At 38.4% G+C, this 23,221-nt stretch overlaps 1 protein-coding gene across 2 annotated transcripts in view; it reads right to left on the bottom strand.

Moving 5' to 3' along the window:
- Positions 1 to 23,221, bottom strand: part of LOC128645123 (protein-L-isoaspartate(D-aspartate) O-methyltransferase) — a 264,743-nt gene that overhangs the window by 171,161 nt on the left and 70,361 nt on the right. For both annotated transcript variants that reach the window (XM_053697890.1, XM_053697889.1), the window contains exon 2: positions 16,478 to 16,629. In XM_053697890.1, the coding sequence (XP_053553865.1) occupies positions 16,478 to 16,629 (152 nt within the window). The remainder of the gene's footprint in view (positions 1 to 16,477; positions 16,630 to 23,221) is intronic.

Here is a 23,221-nt window from a genome sequence, read left to right on the forward strand (position 1 = left end):
ATAAAAGATTTGCTATGGAATTATCCACTACTGCTGATAATTGTTGCATAGAAATAAGCACTGGTGCGCTAGGTGTCGCCTGCGCGGGCAAGGCTGGTGTATACGCAGAAGGAGAGGATGTAGAACTATCCCCACTACCTTCATTAGATAAATCATCTTGGGCAACATTATGAAATGTAACAGAGCTGTCCTTATTTTGTTTGGACGCTATGGCACAATTATCACAAACACTTGAAGGGGAAACCACATTTGTCTCTACACACACAGAGCATAGGTTATCTGATGGCCCAGACATGTTAAACAGATTTAGGCAGGCAAACAATGCAATAAAAACGATTTTAAACAAAAACGTTACTGTCTCTTTAAATAATAAAATGACACACTTTATTTCTGAATGTTCAAAAAACTATGAAGGCAATATCCGATTTTTATGAAATTTGGACCCCAGTGTCTTAATGCTTAGAAAGGATTGCACAGCAAATATGGAGACTCTAGCTCTTAAAACAAGCAAACCGGAGCTAATTGTTGGATTTATCCGTTTTTATACACCACAATCCCTGCTACAGCATTGCTGTAGCTTTTACCTTCCTTAGGGGTCAACCATCCACAGAAATAAGCCTTCTGGAGTCACTTTCTGAGCCACAGGACCCTCTCACATGAAACTGCATGTACTGCCTTGAAATCAACTGCTGCCAAAATGAGGCCTCCTCCCTCAGTACACTAGAGTGAAGGGGCCTTCCTGACTAGATTTAGGTGTCTAAAACAAGCCAGATCAATAAAAAACGTCCCCAAGTGTATATGAGCTTATAAAACATTTCAAATGCCATGATATTGTAATAAAAACCAATCGATTTGGCCCCTAACAGTGTCTACCAGCATAAAAATCAAAAAGGGGAAGCCTGTTATCTTTTTTGCTGAGGTGAAAGAAAAATGGCTTACCGTTTTCCCTGAGGGGAAAAATGACTGTCATCTAGCATTAGCCTGTGTTGTTAGAAGGAGACTAGTCATACCTGAAGCAGATGAGTCTGCAAACTGTTACCCCCAACTGAAGTTCTCTGGTTTCAACAGTCCTGCGTGGTAACAGCAATGGATTTTAGTTACTTGTGCTAAAATCATAGCCCTCTTAAACAGAAATCTTCATCACTTTTCTGTTGAAGAGTAAATAGTACAAGCCAGCACTATTTTAAAATAACAAACTCTTGATAGAAGAAATAAAAAAACTACAACTAACACCACAAACTCCTCACCATCCCCGTGGAGATGCTACTTGTTCAGAGCGGCAAGGAGAATGACTGGGGGGCGGAGCCAGAGGGGGAGCTATATGGACAGCTCTGCTGTGTGCTCTCCTTGCCTTTCCCTGTGGGGGAGGAGAATATCCCACAAGTAATGGATGACGCCGTGGACCGGACACACCAATGTTGGAGAAATAAGGTCTTTGCAATTTATTGACCTTTCAGTGCATGAGGGACACATTCTAAGTGGGGGTTCCACAATGGCTTCTAAACATATTGAACAATGATTTTCCTCAATGTCAGATATGTTGAACAGGCTAGTAATGACTACAAACAAGCATGAAAACACTTTATTTAGTGAAAAAAATAACAATCTTAAAAAACGGTACTGCGCCTTTAAGAGAAAAAAAAAAAAGCATACACGTTCTGCAAAACTGCTTTAAAATGCACCAAATTTTCCAAATTTTTTATAGCAGACTCAATATGTGTAGTTAAGTTTGCCCCACAAGGACATTTAACATTTAACCCTTTAATGTGCAAACCGGATTGAAATAAGGCCTAAATCTGGAAAAAAACACCTTGCCACAGCCCTGCTGTGGCCCTACCTGCCCTCAGGGATGGTAAATATGGGGTTAAAGCTTCGATTTGGCCCAAAACATCTACAAGGGCCCTCAGGAGTTGGAGTTTGCTGCGAGAAAACAGCTGCGCATCTGAGGCGCGAAAATAGGCCCCGCCCATCTCACTCGATGTCTCTACAGCCTCAAAGAAACGCACCAGAGCGGTTTTAAACTAGCCATGTGGGTTCTGAGACCCAAAAATAAGCCAAGTGTACCCTCAATAAAGTTTGCCCAAAAAACGTTATTGCCCACAAAACGTTAACAGCACTCCCAGTTCATAAAAACGTTTGCCCACAAACATTCAAAACTCAGTGTCAACCATTTTTTAAATAGCCCCTTATGCAAGCTTAGTAATGCCTTTCTATAGCTCTTAGGATTACTGCTTACCCTTACCCTACCCTCATGGGGATACTGTCAGCCTTTCTGAAATACACAGTCTCTCCAGAAAAAATGACTGAACATACCTCACTGCTATAAAGCATGAAAACGTTCCTCACACTGAAGTTTCTTGTACCCCTCAGCCTCTGTGGGAACAGCACTGGATCTTAGTTACAAATGCGAAGATCATCATCCTCCAGAAGTAAATAGTACACACCGGTACCATTTAAAACAAAAAAACTCTTGCTTGAAGAAATTAAAAAACATAATTTATGCTTACCTGATAAATTTATTTCTCTTGTGATGTATCGAGTCCACGGATTCATCCTTACTTGTGGGATATTCTCCTCCCCTACAGGAAGTGGCAAAGAGAGCACCCACAGCAGAGCTGTCTATATAGCTCCCCCCTTAGCTCCACCCCCTAAGTCATTCGACCGAAGGCTAGGAAGAAAAAGGAGAAACTATAGGGTGCAGTGGTGACTGAAAGTTTTAAAATAAAAATATATATGCCTGTCTTAAAAAACAGGGCGGGCCGTGGACTCGATACATCACAAGAGAAATAAATTTATCAGGTAAGAATAAATTATGTTTTCTCTTGTAAGATGTATCGAGTCCACAGATTCATCCTTACTTGTGGGATACCAATACCAAAGCTTTAGGACACGGATGAAGGGAGGGACAAGACAGGTACCTTAAACGGAAGGCACCACTGCTTGTAGAACCTTTCTCCCAAAAATAGCCTCCGAAGAAGCAAAAGTATTGAATTTGTAAAATTTTGAAAAAGTATGAAGTGAAGACCAAGTCGCCGCCTTACAAATCTGTTCAACAGAAGCCTCATTTTTAAAAGCCCATGTGGAAGCCACAGCTCTAGTAGAATGAGCAGTAATTCTTTCAGGAGGCTGCTGGCCAGCAGTCTCATAGGCCAAACGGATGATGCTTTTCAGCCAAAAGGAAAGAGAGGTAGCGGTAGCCCTTTGACCTCTCCGTTTACCAGAACAAACAACAAAGAAGATGTTTGACGGAAATCTTTAGTTGCTTGTAAGTAGAACTTTAAAGCACGAACCACATCAAGATTGTGTAACAAACGTTCCTTCTTAGATGAAGGCTTAGGACACAAAGAAGGAACCACAATCTCTTGATTGATATTCTCATTAGAAACAACCTTAGGAAGAAACCCAGGTTTGGTACGTAAAACCACCTTATCTGCATGGAAAACAAGGTAAGGTGAATCACATTGTAAAGCAGATAGCTCAGAAACTCTTCGAGCCGAAGAGATAGCTACTAAAAACAAAACTTTCCAAGATAGAAGCTTAATATCTATGGAATACATAGGTTCAAACGGAACCCCTTGAAGAACTTTAAGAACTAAGTTTAGGCTCCATGGCGGAGCAACAGGTTTAAATACAGGCTTGATTCTGACCAAAGCCTGACTAAATGCTTGAACGTCTGGAACATCCGCCAGACGTTTGTGAAGAAGAATAGACAAAGCAGATATTTGTCCTTTTAGGGAACTAGCAGATAATCCCTTCTCCAAACCTTCTTGGAGAAAAGACAATATTCTAGGAATCCTAATCTTACTCCACGAGTAACCTTTGGATTCACACCAATAAAGATATTTGCACCAAATCTTATGATAAATCTTCCTGGTGACAGGCTTTCTAGCCTGAATCAGGGTATCAATGACCGACTCAGAGAAACCACGCTTTGATAGAATCAGGCGTTCAATCTCCAAGCAGTCAGACGCAGAGAAATTAGATTTGGATGCGTGAACAGACCTTGGATTAGAAGGTCCCGCCTCATTGGCAGAGTCCACGGTGGAACCAAGGACATGTCCACTAGGTCTGCATACCAAGTCCTGCGTGGCCACGCAGGTGCTATCAGAATTACCGAAGCTCTCTCCTGCTTGATTCTGGCAACCAGACGTGGAAGGAGAGGAAACGGTGGAAATACATAGGCCAGATTGAAGGACCAAGGCACTGCTAGAGCATCTATCAGTACTGCCTTGGGATCCCGGGACCTGGACCCGTAGCGAGGAAGTTTGGCATTCTGACGACACGCCATCAGATCCAATTCTGGTGTGCCCCATAGCTGAATCTACTGGGCAAATACCTCCGGATGGAGTTCCCACTCCCTCGGATGAAAAGTCTGACGACTTAGAAAATCCGCCTCCCAGTTCTCTACTCCTGGGATGTGGATCGCTGAGAGATGGCAAGAGTGATCCTCTGCCCACCGGATTATTTTGGTTACCTCCACCATCGCTAGAGAACTCCTTGTTCCTCCTTGATGATTGATATAAGCTACAGTCGTGATGTTGTCCGACTGAAACCTGATGAATTTGGCCGCAGCAAGCTGAGGCCACGCCTGAAGTGCATTGAATATCGCTCTCAGTTTTAGAATGTTTATCGGAAGGAGAGCTTCCTCCCAAGACCATAAGCCCTGTGCTTTCAGGGAATTCCAGACTGCACCCCAGCCTAGCATCTGTCGTTACAATGAGCCACTCTGGCCTGCGGAAACACATTCCCTGGGACAGGTGGTCCTGAGACAACCACCAGAGAAGAGAATCTCTGGTCTCCTGGTCCAGATGCAGTTGAGGAGATAAATCTGCATAATCCCCATTCCACTGTTTGAGCATGCATAGCTGCAGTGGTCTGAGGTGTAGGCGGGCAAAAGGAACTATGTCCATTGCCGCTACCATGAGTCTGATTACCTCCATACACTGAGCCACTGATGGCTGAGGAATGGAATGAAGAGCTTGGCAAGTGGTTAAGAGTTTTAACTTTCTGACCTCCGTCAGAAATATTTTAATTTCTACCGAGTCTATCAGAGTCCCTAGGAAGGAAACTCTTGTAAGAGGGAAGAGAGAACTCTTTTTTTTATGTTCACCTTCCACCCATGAGATCTCAGAAAAGCCAACACGATGTCCGTGTGAGACTTGGCTAGCTGGAAAGTTGACGCCTGAATTAAGATGTCGTCTACATAAGGCGCCACTGCTATGCGCCGTGGTCGTAGAACCTCCATAAGGGACCCTAGCATTTTTGTGAAAATTTAGGGAGCCGTGGCCAACCCGAAGGGAAGGGCCACAAACTGGTAATGCCTGTTTGGAAAGGCGAATCTGAGGAATTGATGATGATCTCTGTGAATAGGGATGTGTAGATACGCATCCTTTAAGTCCATGGTAGTCATATATTGACCCTTCTGGATCAGAGGTAGAATAGTCCGAATAGTCTCCATCCAGAATGATGGAACTTTGAGGAACTTGTTTAGAATTTTGAGATCCAAGATTGGTCTGAAAGTTCCCTCTTTCTTGGGAACCACAAACAGGTTTGAATAAAACCCTAGCCCCTGTTCCTCTTTTGGGACTGGGAGGATCACTCCCATGGGTTATAGGTCTTCTACACAGCGTAAGAACGCCTCTCTTTTTGTCTGGTTTACAGACAATCGAGAAATGTGAAATCTCCCCCTTGGAAGGGAGCCCTTGAATTCCAGAAGATATCCCTGGGACACAATTTCTAAAGCCCAGGGATCGTGAACATCTCTCGCCCAAGCATGAGCGAAGAGAGAGAGTCTGCCCCCTACTAGATCCGGTCCCGGATCGGGGGCTACCCCTTCATGCTGTTTTAGAAGCAGCTGCAGGCTTCTTGGCCTGTTTACCCTTGTTCCAAGCCTGGTTAGGTCACCAGACTGACTTGGATTGGGCAAAATTCCCCTATTGCATTTGCAGTAGAGGAAGCTGAAGCGGGACCACTCTGAAAGTTCCGAAAGGAAAGAAAATTATTCTGTTTGGTCCTCATCTTATTTAATCTATCCTGAGGGAGGGCATGACCTTTCCCTCCAGTGATGTCTGAAATAATCTCTTTCAGTTCAGGCCCGAATAGGGTCTTACCTTTGAAAGGAATGTTCAAAAGTTTAGATTTAGATGACACATCAGCAGACCAGGATTTAAGCCATAACGACCTGCATGCTAAAATAGCAAAACCTGAATTCTTTGCCGCTAATTTAGCTAGTTGAAATGCGGCATCTGTAATAAAAGAATTAGCCAACTTAAGGGCCTTAATTCTGTCCATAATCTCCTCTAATGGAGTCTCCATTTGAAGAGCCTCCTCTAGAGCCTCAAACCAGAAAGCAGCTGCAATCGTTACAGGAACAATGCACGCAATAGGTTGGAGAGAAAAACCTTGATAAACAAAAATTTTCTTTAAGAGACCCTCTAATTTTTTATCCATAGGATCTTTGAAAGCACAACTGTCTTCGATAGGTATAGTTGTACGCTTAGACAGAGTAGAAATAGCTCCCTCCACCTTAGGAACTGTCTGCCATGAGTCCCTTATGGTGTCAGATATGGGAAACATTTTCTTAAAAACAGGAGGGGGAGTGAACGGAATACCTGGTCTATCCCACTCCTTAGCAATAATATTCACAATCCTCTTAGGGACTGGAAAAACATCAGTGTAAACAGGAACCTCTAAGTATTTATCCATTTTACACAATTTCTCTGGGACCACTATAGGGTCACAATCATCTAGAGTTGCTAATACCTCCCTAAGCAATAAGCGGAGGTGTTCAAGATTAAATTTAAAGGCATTTTGAGGAATTTTGAGGAAGCGTCTTTCCTGAATCAGAAATTTCTCCCTCAGATAACAAATCCCTCACCCCTTCAGAGCATTGTGAGGGAATATCAGATATGGCTACTAAAGCATGAGACGGCTCAGCATTTTTCCTTAACCCAGAGCTGTCCCGCTTTCCTTGTAAACCAGGCAGTTTGGATAAAACCTCTGTGAGGGTTGTATTCATAACTGTGGCCATGTCTTGTAAAGTAAATGAATTTGACACACTAAAAGGTACTTGGCGTCACTTGTGCGGGCGTTACTGGTTGTGACACTTGGGGAGAGCTAGATGGCGAACCCTCATTTACTTCTGACTGAGAATCATCTATTGCTCTATTTTTAAGTGCTAATATATGTTCTTTATAATTTATAGACATATCAGTACAATTGGGACACATTCTAAGAGGGGGTTCCACAATGGCTTCCAAACATATTGAACAAGGATTTTCCTTGGTGTCAGACATGTTAAACAGGCTAGTAATGTAACAAGCAAGTTTGCAAAACACTGTAATCAAAGTAAATAACACTTAGAAATAAAACAGTACTGTGCCTTTAAGAGAAAAAAAGCTGCACAAGTTCTGCAAAGCAGTGTAAAAAAGCAGTAAAACTTAACAAAATTTTTACAGTAGTATCTTACAGCCTTAGTAACTTTGCACAGCTATGCAAATAAACAATTATCCCCTTAATGGCAAAACCGGATTGAAAAAGCGTCAAAACTAGTAAAAAAGACCTTCAGCACCTTGCCACAGCTCTGCTGTGGCGCCTACCTACCCTTCAGAACGATTTGTGGGGGAAAACCTCCTTTACAGCCCTCAAACACAGCAGGAACTACTGGAGAAGCAGTTGGATGTCTCTAAGGAAAAGAAACTGCGCAAATGAGGCGCGAAAATAGGCCCCTCCCACCTCACTCGATGTTTTGCGGCCTATCAAACCAACAGCAGAGTGTCTCTTAATTAACCATGTGGGTTAAAAACTGAAGCTTTCCTGTACTCTTCAGCCCTTGTGAGAACAGCAGTGGATCTTAGTTACAAAGTGCTAAGATCATAATCCTCCTTGCAGAAATCTTCATCCCTTTTCTGCCAGAGAGTAAATAGTACACACCTGTACCATTTAAAATAAACTTTTGCTTGAGAAATAAAAAAACATAATTTATGTAAGAACTTACCTGATAAATTAATTTCTTTCATATTAGCAAGAGTCCATGAGCTAGTGACGTATGGGATATACATTCCTACCAGGAGGGGCAAAGTTTCCCAAACCTCAAAATGCCTATAAATACACCCCTCACCACACCCACAATTCAGTTTAACGAATAGCCAAGAAGTGGGGTGATAAGAAAGGAGTGAAAGCATAAATATAAGGAATTGGAATAATTGTGCTTTATACAAAAAAAATCATAACCACCACAAAAAAGGGTGGGCCTCATGGACTCTTGCTAATATGAAAGAAATGAATTTATCAGGTAAGTTCTTACATAAATTATGTTTTCTTTCATGTAATTAGCAAGAGTCCATGAGCTAGTGACGTATGGGATAATAAATACCCAAGATGTGGAACTTCCATGCAAGAGTCACTAGAGAGGGAGGGATAAAATAAAGACAGCCAATTCCGCTGAAAAATAATCCACAACCAAAAACAAAAGTTTTAATCTTAATAATGAAAAAAACTGAAATTATAAGCAGAAGAATCAAACTGAAACAGCTGCCTGAAGTACTTTTCTACCAAAAACTGCTTCAGAAGAAGAGAAAACATCAAAATGGTAGAATTTAGTAAAAGTATGCAAAGAAGACCAAGTTTCTGCTTTGCAAATCTGATCAACAGAAGCTTCATTCCTAAACGCCCAGGAAGTAGAAACTGACTTAGTAGAATGAGCCGTAATCCTTTGAGGCGGAGATTTACCCGACTCTACATAAGCATGATGAATCAAGGACTTTAACCAAGACACCAAAGAAATGGCAGAGGCCTTCTGACCTTTCCTGGAACCAGAAAAGATAACAAATAGACTAGAAGTCTTTCTAAAATCTTTAGTAGCTTCAACATAATATTTTAAAGCTCTTACTACATCCAAAGAATGTAAAGATCTCTCCAGAGAATTCTTAGGATTAAGACACAATGAAGGAACAACAATTTCTCTACTAATGTTGTTAGAATTCACAACCTTAGGTAAAAATTTAAATGAAGTCAGCAACACTACCTTATCCTGATGAAAAATCAGAAAAGGAGATTCACAAGAAAGAGCAGATAACTCAGAAACTCTTCTAGCAGAAGAGATGGCCACAAGGAACAGAACTTTCCAAGAAAGTAATTTAATATCCAGAGAATGCATAGGTTCAAATGGAGGAGCTTGTAAAGCCCTCAGAACCAAATTAAGACTCCAAGGAGGAGAGATTGACTTAATGACAGGTTTGATACGAACCAAAGCCTGTACAAAACAATGAATATCAGGAAGAATAGCAATCTTTCTGTGAAAAAGAACAGAAAGAGCAGAGATTTGTCCTTTCAAGGAACTTGCAGACAAACCTTTATCCAAACCATCCTGAAGAAACTGTAAAATTCTAGGAATTCTAAAAGAATGCCAGGAGAATTTATGAGAAAAACACCAAGAAATGTAAGTCTTCCAGACTCGATAATAAATCTTCCTAGACACAGATTTACGAGCCTGTAAATTACTGAGTCAGAGAAACCTCTATGACTAAGAATCAAGCGTTTAATTTCCATACCTTCAAATTTAATGATTTGAGATCCTGATGGAAAAATGGGCCTTGAGATAGAAGGTCTGGTCTTAACGGAAGTGTCCAAGGTTGGCAACTGGCCATCCGAATGAGATCTGCATACCAAAACCTGTGAGGCCATGCTGGAGCCACCAGCAGTACAAACGAACGTTCCATTAGAATTTTGGAAATCACTTTTGGAAGAAGAACTAGAGGCGGAAAGATATAGGCAGGATGATAATTCCAAGGAAGCGACAACGCGTCCACTGCCTCCGCCTGAGGATCCCTGGATCTGGACAGATACCTGGAAAGTTTCCTGTTTAGATGAGAGGCCATCAGATCTATTTCTGGAAGTCCCCAGATTTGAACAATCTGAAGAAATACCTCTAGGTGAAGAGACCATTCGCCCGGATGTAACGTCTGGCGACCGAGATAATCCGCTTCCCAATTGTCTACACCTGGGATGTGAACCGCAGAGATTAGACAGGAGCTGGATTCCGCCCATACAAGTATCCGAGATACTTCTTTCATAGCCTGAGCATTGTGAGTCCCCCCTTGATGATTGACATATGCCACGGTTGTGACATTGTCTGTCTGAAAACAAATAAACGATTCTCTCTTCAGAAGAGGCCAGAACTGAAGAGCTCTGAAAATCACACGGAGTTCCAAAATGTTGATTGGTAATCTCGCCTCCTGAGATTCCCAAACCCCCTGCGCTGTCAGAGATCTCCATACAGCTCCCTAACCTGACAGACTCGCATCTGTTGAGATCACAGTCCAGGTTGGACGAACAAAATAAGCCCCTTGAACTAAACGATGGTGATCTATCCACCACGTCAGAGAGTGTCGTGTCGATTTAAGGATATTAGATGTGATATCTTTGTATAATCCCTGCACCATTGGTTCAGCACACAAAGCTGGAGAGGTCTCATGTGAAATCGAGCAAAAGGGATCGCGTCCGATGCAGCAGTCATGAGACCTAGAATTTCCATGCACAAAGCTACCGAAGGGAATGATTGAGACTGAAGGTTTCGACAGGCTGAAACCAATTCCGGACGTCTCTTTTCTGTTAGAGACAAGGTCATGGACACTGAATCTATTTGAAAACCCAAAAAGGTTACCTTTGTCTGAGGAATCAACGAACTCTTTGGTAAATTGATCCTCCAACCATGTCTTTGAAGAAACGACACAAGTTGATTCGTATGAGATTCTTCAGAATGTGAAAACTGAGCAAGTACCAAGATATCGTCCAAATAAGGAAATACCGCAATACCCTGTTCTCTGATTACAGAGAGAAGGGCACCGAGAACCTTTGAAAAGATCCTTGGAGCTGTTGCTAGGCCAAACGGAAGGGCCACAAACTGGTAATGCTTGTCTAGAAAAGAGAATCTCAGAAACTGATAGTGATCTGGATGAATCGGAATCTGCAGATATGCATCCTGTAAATCTATTGTGGACATATAATGCCCTTGCTGAACAAAAGGCAGAAGAGTCCTTATAGTTACCATTTTGAATGTTGGTATCCTTACATAACGATTCAAAATTTTTAGATCCAGAACTGGTCTGAAGGAATTCTCCTTCTTTGGTACAATGAATAGATTTGAGTAAAACCCCAGACCCCGTTCCAGAACTGGAACTGGCACAATTACCCCAGCAAACTCTAGATCTGAAACACATTTCAGAAATGCTTGAGCCTTCACTGGGTTTATTGGAATGCGAGAGAGAAAAAATCTTCTTGCAGGCGGCCTTACCTTGAAACCTACTCTGTACCCTTGTGAAACAATGTTCTGAATCCAAAGACTGTGAATCGAATTGATCCAAATATCTTTGAAAAATAGTAACCTGCCCCCTACCAGCTGTGCTGGAATGAGGGCCGCACCTTCATGTGGACTTGGGAGCTGGCTTTGATTTTCTAAAAGGCTTGGATTTATTCCAGACTGGAGAAGGTTTCCAAACGGAAACCGTTCCTTTAGGGGAAGGGTCAGGCTTCTGTTCCTTATTCTGACGAAAGGAATGAAAACGATTAGCAGCCCTGTATTTACCTTTAGATTTTTTGTCCTGAGGCAAAAAAGTTCCTTTCCCCCCAGTAACAGTTGAAATAATAGAATCCAACTGAGAACCAAATAATTTATTACCTTGGAAAGAAAGAGAAAGCAAAGTCGACTTAGAAGTCATATCTGCATTCCAAGTTTTAAGCCATAAAGCTCTTCTAACTAAAATAGCTAAAGACATATACCTGACATCAATTCTAATGATATCAAAGATGGCATCACAAATAAAGTTATTAGCATGTTGAAGAAGTTTAACAATGCTATGAGTGTTATGGTCTGACACTTGTTGCGCTAAAGCCTCCAACCAGAAAGTGGAAGCTGCAGCAACATCAGCCAAAGAAATATCAGGTCTAAGAAGATTACTTGAACATAAATAAGCTCTCCTTAGAAAGGATTCAAGCTTCCGATCTAAAGGATCCTTAAAGGAAGTACTATCCGCCGTAGGAATAGTAGTAAGTTTAGCAAGAGTAGAGATAGCCCCATCAACTTTAGGGATTTTGCCCCAAAACTCTAATCTATCAGATGGCACAGGGTACAATTTTTTAAACCTTTGAGAAGGAGTAAATGAAGTACCCAGATTATTCCATTCCCTACAAATTACTTCAGAAATAGCATCAGGGACAGGAAAAACTTCTGGAATAACTATATGAGGTTTGAAAACCGAATTTAAACGCTTAGTAGATTTAGTATCAAGAGGACTAGACTCCGCCATATCTAATGCGATTAACACTTCTTTAAGTAAAGAACGAATAAATTCCATTTTAAATAAATATGAAGATTTATCAGTGTCAATATCTGAGACAGAATCTTCTGTACCAGATAAATCCTCATCTGAAACAGACAAATCAGAATGATGACGGTCACTTAAAAATTCATCTGAAATATGAGAAGTTTTAAAAACCTTTTACGCTTACTGAAAGGAGGAATAACAGACAGAGCCTTCCTAATAAATTCTTTTACATTAACAAGAACATCCTGAGTATTAGATGTTGAAGGAACAACAGGTAATGGATTATTACTAATGGAAATACTATCTGCATTAGCAAGTTTATCATGACATTCATCACAAACTACAGCCGGAGGAACAGTTACCACAAGTTTACAACAAATGCACTTAACTTTGGTAGAACCAGCATCAGGCAGCGTCTTTCCAGAAGTAGATTCTGATCCAGGGTCAAGTTGAGACATCTTGCAATATGTAATAGAAAAAACAACATATAAAGCAAAATTATCAAATTCCTTAAATGACAGTTTCAGGAATGGGAAAAAATGCCAATGAACAAGCCTCTAGCAACCAGAAGCAATGAAAAATGAGACTGAAATAATGTGAAAAAAAAAAGTGGAGACAAGAATGACGTCCACATTTTTTGGCGCCAAAAAGACGCCCATATTATTTGCGCTAAATACAACGCCTATATTTTTGGTGCTAAGTATGACGCCACATCCGGTGGCGCCAAAAAAAATAACGTCCACATTTTTGGCGCAAAAAAACATTTGAACACAAAAAACGTCAAAAAAAATTACGCAACCATGAACAACTTCCGGCGTTAAATTAGGGCGCCGGAAATGACAAAAAAATTTGCGCCAAAAATGACGCAATAAATTGAAGCATTTTCAGCCCCCGCGAGCCTAACAGCCCACAGGGAAAAAAAGTCAATTGAATATCGTCGATCTGAAAAGGGAGGTAGGAGAAGAAATCTCTACGACCGATAACAGAGAACCTATGAAATAGATCCCGTAGAAGGAGACCATGGTATTCAAATAGGCAATACTCTCTTCACATCCCTCTGACATTCACTGCACTCTGAGAGGAAAACCGGGCTCCAGCCTGCTGCGAAGCGCATATCAACGAAGAATCTAGCACAAACTTACTTCACCACCTCCACGGGAGGCAAAGTTTGTAAAACTGAATTGTGGGTGTGGTGAGGGGTGTATTTATAGGCATTTTGAGGTTTGGGAAACTTTGCCCCTCCTGGTAGGAATGTATATCCCATACGTCACTAGCTCATGGACTCTTGCTAATTACATGAAAGAAACTAACATTTTTGTCACCACACTCGCTATGCACTTCCTAGTTTCTTAGAGTAGGCAAAGAGAATGACTGGGGGGTGGAGCTAAGGGGGGAGCTATATAGACAGCTCTGCTGTGGGTGCTCTCTTTGCCACTTCCTTTTAGGGGAGGAGAATATCCCACAAGTAAGGATGAATCCGTGGACTCGATACATCTTACAAGAGAAACTAATATTTTATCACCTCTTTCACTTTACCCTTCCTAGTACTTAGAGTAGGCAAAGAGAATGACTAGGGGGTGGAGCTATATAGACATATCTGCTGTGGTGCTCTTTGCCACTTCCTGTTAGCAGGAGGATAATATCCCACAAGTAAAGGATGAATCCGTGGACACGTCGTACCTTATAGAAGAAATGGTATTTTGGTACTATATAGATTTATCTCTCTCCTCTCTCTCTTCTCTCTCTCTCTCTTTCTCTCTCTCTTTCTCTCTCTCTCATATATATAATATGTGTATGTGTGTGTTTACATATACTGTAGGTATATATATATATATATATATATATATATATATATATATATATATATATATATATATATATATTTATAAATCCATACAACATATTATGCTATGTGCAGAACATTGGGATGTGAAGTATTTACCGTAAGTGCACAGCTAAAAAATGAATATTGCATAAATATGATTTTACATGTTTTCATTTACTTAACTGCAAAGGTCTCCAATGCACTTCTATAAATGTCTATAACTATATATATGTATACATATGTATTCATATGTGTATATATGTCTGTAAATACAAACAGCATATACACATATAAATACATATATACATAAGCAAATTCTGTAACCTAGGTTTCCTTCAAAATGCGGCAAATCTCCTCAACCAGCTACATACTAGACAGAAGTTGTGTACTTCACAGAATTTTCAAGTAGTTCCTCAAATCAGTTTTCAATGCATGCATTTTGCAGGTAATTGTTGTATTGTAGATATAAATTATGAATATACAAACAAAAAATTTGTTTCATGTTTAAATGCAATCAATGAGCAAACGCTGTTAATTATTTTCCCATGTCAGCATAAAAAATATGTTATATTTACCATATTTTGCCTCTAAATTTGTTTATATGTTACTTCAGCATTAAGGGTGATACTGTTTTTTTTTTTTTTTTTTTTTTTTTTTTTGCATTGCTTTAGATATCATATAAGCATATTATGCATTCAATACTACTGTCTGTATACCTGCTAACAAATTAGTTGGTCAGCAATCTCTCATATAGGTGTTGAAACATAGCTGATAAGGCTGAGTACACTGATTAGTTCTGTTTTTCTCAGTTTATTTATACCCTAAAAAATGTTTTTCAAGTGGTTTACAAATTGTCTATAGCCATATATAATATAGTAGCCTCTCCCTTTAAAGCTGCTAATTTCCTGTATGATATGTTTTTGTTACTATACCTGCTTATATAGCTAGTCTTATACCTACTGTTTTATTCTTATTATATATTGATCAAATCTTATACAGATATTTTAAGTGGGTATGCTTGAACTGATAACATCTAGACCTACCACATTTTATTTACAACGCCTGCCTTCTAACTAGTACTGAACTAAATAATTTCCTTGGGTCAGACCCTCCTGCTTGGGGGAGAACTAAATGTTAATATAGATGTAGTATAGATTTAGATGTACAATGTTTTGTGCGACATGACAATGTCTAGAAGATTTAATTACCTAAAGTTGTTAGGGGGTATGGTACAGCTATATAAGACTGTGTATGTTGCATAGGTTTAATTATCCAGGCCTACAGCAATTACTGCAGTGTAGCATGTGCAGTTTCTTGTACCGCTTTATTGTTTTCTGTATCTGGCAACACTTAGTTAAACACTTACTACGCACTGTGACTGGCATGCTGCTTGGGTATAGGGCACATGCTCAGGTAGTGTGTTTTGTTACTGCACTGAAGTTAATCAATAGTATATAAAAACCCAAGACTTAACCAATAGGCACAACAATTTTGCAGCAAAGATGATTCTTTATTGTTAACTATGAGGCTGCCGACGGCCGGGGCAGCTGATCCTCTATAACTTTCTTGCTGCTGGCAATTTCTATATGTTAAGGTTAGAGAATTCACCCAGCCCCACATACATTCCTAGCACTAGTCCAGGTCCAACTCTGCTATCTTATACTTTTAGTATGTTTCTATAATACTAGGCTCCGCCCCTCCCCTTTTGGAGCTTATTTACTAGCTAAGGGGACACAGATCCCATCGATGACCCCCTAAAAACTACATAAGAGTCCTTCATTTATAGTTATGATTGATAAACTTTTCTATAATATATGTATATGTTTATAGTCTGGAGGACCCCAAAAGGGCCCTATATGCTGTTTATTTAAAAAACTTGAGGTCAGTTATTCTGTTTTTTAACCACACAGGAAGCATTACAATTTTATACATTATCTTTGACTATTTGTTCTATAACACCCATTGTTTCTGAAATGTAAGTTTTCATTAATGATTCAAAATATGGCATGTCATGCTTACTGTATTGGCAGCGTTATATACTTTTGACAATTGCCCTTACAGGTTAAGGGCCTATGTACGTGGTTACTATGCTTTGTACTGTTTTATTATTTGCCTCAATAAAAATATTTAAAAAAAAAAAAAAAAAAAAAAAAAAAAAATATGTTATATTTACACAGGGATGCTACTGAACATTTTGTTTTAAACCTTTATCAAACTAGTTTTGATCCAAGATAATTAAAGCAAAAAGTACTTAGGATCTAATAATATTTTGGCAGTTCTCTGTCCCTTTAACTTCTGCAAATATTTATTGGAACACACATCTACTTACTGCGGAGATTGTTGACAAGGTCAGTGTGAGTTTTCCCACTGGAAGCCCAAGCCATGGTTCTAGTGAACAGGAGTCCAAAAGGTAACGATACAGCAGCCAGTCGCAAGAGACCGATCATTTCATACAACCAGAGTGAAGTTAAACAGCTTGCCCTGTCAGTCAACGAGAGATGCATCAGATTACAGAAAACCTCACTCAACAGCATGTGTCTGTCTTATAAGGTTGTCTACTGGCAGGGGTTAAATTAAAGGCATCTGCAGACATTCACACAGTAAATAAATAAAAAAAAAAAAAAAAAAAAAAAAAAAAAACAACACACCACCATTTTAAAATTGGATTATAAACAACATTTTCAAATCTCAAGTACCCATTTTAAACAGTAATGCTAAAGACTGAAATATAACAGGCCAGCAGACCTTTAAGGGGCAGTGAAGTCAAACTTTAACTTTCATGGTTCAGATAGAGCATGCAACTTTCCAATTTACGTCTATTCTCAAATGTGTTTGTTCTCTTGGGATCCTAGGTTGAAGAGTAGGCTCACGAGCAGCAATATAATACTGGGAGCTAGCTGAACACATCTTCTAAGCCAATAACAAAAGGCACCAATCGGAAGCTAGCTCCCATCACTGCTCATGAGCCAGCCTAGCTATGCTCTTCGACAAAGCTGTCCCTTTTTAACCCCTTCACTACCGGGACTTTCAGAGAAAACCATCCCTAAAATACCGGATAATTTTTAGCATTTATGCCATCACATTTAAACAGAAAAAGAACCCTGTTTTTTTATCTACCTGTCAAAACTATATATATTTTAAGTAGAAAACCCAAGGTATTGATCTAGGCCCATTTTGGTATATTTGATGCCACCATTTCATCGCCTAATGCGATCAAATATAAGAAAAAAATTGTTAATTTTTTCACAAACCTTAGGTTTCTCACTGAAATTCTTGACATACTGCTTGTGCAATCATGGCACAAATGGTGGTAAAAGATTCTCTGGATCCCCTTTGTTCTGAAATCGCATATTTGGCTTTGCCATTGCTTTTTGTTAAGTTTAGCTTTAGTATAGAGATTACCCTCCCACCTGACACTTCCCACCCCCTGATCCCTCCCAAACAGCTCTCTTCCCTTACCCTTCAGTCACCCCCATCTTTGGTACTGGCAGACAGTCTGCCAATGTGAAAATTTGAGGCTTTTTTTTTTTATCTTTTAATATTTTCTGCAGTGTAGGATATAGTTGGGGACCCCACTACTCACCTTTTTTCTGTAGTGAAGGATCCCTTTCTTCCTGCCCTCTACCTTTATTTTTTAATTTTATTACTGTAGGGCCCTCCCTACCCGCCTCCCACATACTCTCCCGCCGGCATCAGCAGAAGATCAGTACAGACAGCGTCACACACCAGTGTCACCTTCTGTAACGATCTGGCATCTGCCCTCATATGGAATCGGAGCACCAATTGCACTCCGGTTCCATATGCAGGCAGATGCCTGGAGCTCAGGAACTTCAGCTTCTGGCTATAACTTAATAGCTGGGACTGCAGCAGCTTCCTGAAGCTCAGACGTATATACACGTTGTGTGGTACGATAGGCAAAGTACTGCACGACATTATATATATATATATATATATACACTGTGTATATATATATATATATACACACTGTGTATATATATATATATATATATATATATATATATATATATATATATATATATATATATACATACACATATATATATACATACACACACACACACACACACATATATACATACACACACACGTGCATTTAGGTAAAGGGGTTAAAGAAACTCATACTAACAATACGACCTAGTACATGAATACCTATTAACCCAAACTCATAAAATCTTATATTTGTTCCCATCACAAAAAACACCCAAAACATTTGTTTGTTAAACCAACATGATGCAGAATATACTAGATCATTATAATTGTATGAAGAATAAAAAATATTCTGTGACAAAATAAAACTTAAAATAAATAAACAAAAGCGTTAAAGTCCAACATTAAAGGGATGTCAGTATCACTTTTTTACTGTTTTATTTATGCATCAGACAGAATTCACAGCGTTAAAAAAAGATGTGTATGCAAATTAATTAATATTTAAAACTGTAATTTTGTTAGTAAAATTTTGCAGACTCAGGACACCTCTTGAAAGGCCTATGGAATGTGGTTTATCATCCTTATTTTGCTATGGCCAATTAGGAACAGATATATATATATCAGCTCCTGCATATAGCAACCAACGTGCAGCATGAGGAAGGAATAGATGAGGGAAGATTAGATTCCAACATGGTGGCACCCACTACTTTATAGAAACTCAGTGAAATTTGAGGAAATCAACTATTGTGTCAAGGTATATGTAAGGTTAATAAATATATATTTTAATCATATATTTCAAGATTAATAAATCTGTATCTTTGATCAGATATTTTCACTGATCAGTAGAAAATAACTCATTGCATTCAGAAGAACTAACTTCAAACAGGTTTAATTCTCCCCCACTTCTTCAATTAAACAGGAAACTAATAGAAATTTATTTACAAGAGAAATTCCTAGCTAAAGTGGGAACAATAAAACATTTGCTTCTTAATTAGGAAGCGCAAATTTCATAGCAGTCTGTACCCCATGTGGTGTATGGAGTCGAGACGTCTGAAATACCCTCTTGGAACTGATCAAAATCATAGGGAAACAGCTTTTATGCACATAGGTGTTAGTTATCCCTAAACATCAAATACACGTCTGCACTGATAGCTCAACTACTCGTGGATTGACCCCATGTGGGGCAGTGAAGGCCTTGGGAAACAAAAGACAAATGCTAAGGTGTGACCCTGAGAACCTACTGAACAGACAGCAAATAATCATTTATTTTTTTCTTTCTATTTGAATGCATGCCTCAGAATGTATTAAATATAGAAATTTGGGAAATTGTCTAATACTATATTTGCTAAGCTTGGGAGGTAACTGTTTTAGTTAGTCAAAAATGTTTAATAACCTCTGTAGTGTTTATATTTTTCAGACATATAATCTCAGATCTGCATGAAGAAGGTTCATACATCCTGGGCTTATTAGAAACATAAAATATGGCATATTCTTGTTGGAATACAGTACAATACTGAATTAAATACATTTTACAAAGGGAATATATATATATATGTTTTGAAAACATAAAAGATCTTACTTAGCCTCTGTGTTTTTAAGAATATAAATAAATACTTGTGGACCTGGAAAGAAATAATTAATGACACTTATTACTTTATTTCAGATGGAATGCTTGCGTGAGATGAAATAAGTCATATCATATGAATGTGCAATAAATGTTTATAAAGTTTTAAATACATCTTTTAAAATATAGTGAGATGAAGATATGGAAGTTACTTTGATGTGATATGACTATGAAATATAAATTTTCTGTTAGGCTAAATGAAATATAAATTATTTTAATATAATGTTAGATGTATTTGATATTTCATATCAAAATGATCAGAAAATTCATTAAGATATAACTTTTCCAAAACAAATATTGTGAATAGTTGTTGCAGTAAATTATGATAAATGAATAACCCTTTCATAGAAATACTGATTTAGGTTGGTCAAATGTTAAAAATGATATTGCTGTGTCTGTTTGTAATACTGCCACCCGGTGTTGCCATGAGAGAACTACAGCCAGAAAGCCTTTTGGCTGTTGGGAATGAGATATTCCGGTTATCCAATGACAAGGGACAAGGCTCCGTGGGCGTTTCCATAACAACAATGTATACTAAACCAATTATCCAATGACAAGGGACAAGCAAAAAGGGCGTGAACGAAACAGGTTATCAATGATTATATATAATGGGAGTGTTGAATGCACAAGGGACAGTTGTCTGTAACTTGCTGAAATGAGTGATCTGATTTTGGCTGCGATATACCTGGGAACATTTCACTTCAGCAAGGAGCTCAAAACTTAACCCTGATTTGTGCAAAAACCTTCCTTCGAATGAGATGACCTAAAGACCGCTACGAATTGGTTCAAAATTGGTGAAGTATATATATTGTTCTAATTAAAAAAAAAAAAAAAAAAACTTGAAACAATAAGGGAACTGGTGAGAGCATAGTCAACTTGTATTTAATAGATTTAGAAAACAGTCTGAAATTTTACTAGTATTCAGCCTGTGAATGGTTAAACAAATTTTTGCTACTAAATTGTTTCCTCTATGCAAATATATAATAATAATTCAGAAGTATATTGTATTTTAAATTGGTAGTCATAAGCCTAGGTATTGTTTAAATCTGTGTATGATTGGCTAAGTAACTCATCTATGCAAGTTCTGATATTGTCAGTTAATTTTGTATTAGGATAAATTACAGTTAAATAGCAGAATATATATATTATCCTATTGCTTAAGAGCACAGTTTAAAATTGTATTGCTTGGATGTTAAAAGATTTGTAAATAAGGCTGGTTTTTAAGATAAGCGTGTATGAACTTTGCATAGCATATTTAAATAGTTTTCAAGCGCATATAATATTATTTCATTTCCTTTTATTGCAAATATATTTCAATATGTTCATGAATATTAACTAAATAAAAGAATTCAGATATTTATATTAATTGTATGGTCTAGTAAGTGCATGTTGATTAAGGGTTTCTATTTTTAAGGAAAATTATTATTTGTATTGCGTTATAACCTTGCCATAAGCCGATATATTATTTGGATAGCACTACTAAGATTTTCATAAATATACTGACAATTGCCAATGTTAAATTACAGGAAAAGGGACAAAATAAATAATGAATCTATACTGCAAAAGTTTTTGACAACATACCAGCAGAGACATTTCACACCCCTGTGCTAGGGCTTTTTTTTTTTTTTTTTTAAAGTAGTTGTTTGATACTCGTAGCATTTACAAACACGAAGGGGAAAAAAATTGTGAGGTACCCACAATAATCATATCAAGCATTTAAAAAAAAATCTTTAGTTGCAGAAATACCCTAACACAGAAAAAACACCACCATATAAAATGCAAAAAGAAAACCAAAAAAAGTGTCATTTTCTATAGCGTACATTGTAAATAGCAGCATGTAAATAATATATTCCTATTTGATACATTTTATTGTCCCATATTTAGCTTCAAATCACCTTCACACAAAACCAGAATTTGCAATTGTATATCTATATTGTTCATTAAAAATAATAATTAAAAGTCAGAGTAAAGAATTCACTTTGTACTTTTGCAATTATGTAGAAAATGGTATAGAAAACTTTCTCTCTTATACAATAAATTACAGAACATTCCAAGAGGGGTTTAATTTTGACAATGTATGCATGCTACTACCTATTTTTAAACTCACTCAGCAATGAAAAAACAAACATAAAATATTTGTGTAACAAAAAATCATCCTATTTTAGAATTTCACAAAAAATTATCTATTTTTACATTCACTGAGTTTTCCCATTTATTTAGATTCCTAAAATGTTGTATTAGTTCAGGGAAAGATGGATCTATAAGCCCTAATATAACCACCACCACCACACAATTAGGCTAACAGTAACTGCAAGGTGATCGTTATCAGTAGACAATTACTTGATAGCTATAAAATCCCTTATTGTAAACTTAAAATATGGGGTTGTATGAAAAATTTCTATGGTGAAGAGGTAATAAAGGCCTTTAAAAATTGCCAGAAGCCCAAAAAACAGAATTTATGCTTACCTGATAAATTACTTTCTCTTGTGGTGTATCCAGTCCACGGATTCATCCTTTACTTGTGGGATATTCTCCTTCCTAACAGGAAGTGGCAAAGAGAGCACACTGCAGAGCTGTCCATATAGCTCCCCCTCTAGCTCCACCCTCCAATCAATCGACCGAAGGTTAGGAAGAAAAAGGAGAAACCATAGGGTGCAGTGGTGACTGTAGTTTAAAAATAAAAAAACACCTGTCTTAAAATGACAGGGTGGGCCGTGGACTGGATACACCACAAGAGAAAGTAATTTATCAGGTTAGCATAAATTCTGTTTTCTCTTGTAAGGTGTATCCAGTCCACGGATTCATCCTTTACTTGTGGGATACCAATACCAAAGCTTTAGGACACGGATGAAGGGAGGGAACGAGACAGGTACCTTAAACGGAAGGCACCACTGCTTGTAAAACCTTTTCAGCCAAAAGGAAAGAGAGGTAGCGGTCGCCTTTTGACCTCTCCTCTTACCAGAATAGATAAACAAAGAAGTTGTTAGTCTGAAATCCTTAGTTGCTTGTAAATAGAACTTTAAAGCACAAACCACATCAAGATTGTGTAACAGACGTTCCTTCTTTGACGAAGGATTAGGACACAGAGAAGGAACAACAATTTCCTGGTTAATATTCTTATTAGACACAACCTTAGGAAGAAAACCAGGTTTGGTACGCAAAACTACCTTATCTGCATGGAACACCAAGAAAGGTGAGTCACACTGTAAAGCAGATAACTCTGAAACTCTTCGTGCAGAAGAGATAGCTACCAAAAACAAAACTTTCCAAGATAGGAGCTTAATATCTATGGAATGTAAAGGTTCAAACGGAACCCCTTGCAGAACTGAAAGAACTAAATTCAGACTCCATGGCGGAGCCACAGGTCTATAAACAGGCTTGATTCAGACTAAAGCCTGAGTAAATGCTTGAACGTCTGGTACCTCCGCCAGACATTTGTGTAAAAGAATAGACAAAGCAGATATCTGTCCGTTTAAGGAACTAGCTGACAATCCTTTCTCC

This window comes from Bombina bombina, chromosome 1 (genome assembly GCF_027579735.1).
Source record: "Bombina bombina isolate aBomBom1 chromosome 1, aBomBom1.pri, whole genome shotgun sequence".
Classification (NCBI taxonomy): Eukaryota; Metazoa; Chordata; class Amphibia; order Anura; family Bombinatoridae; genus Bombina; species Bombina bombina.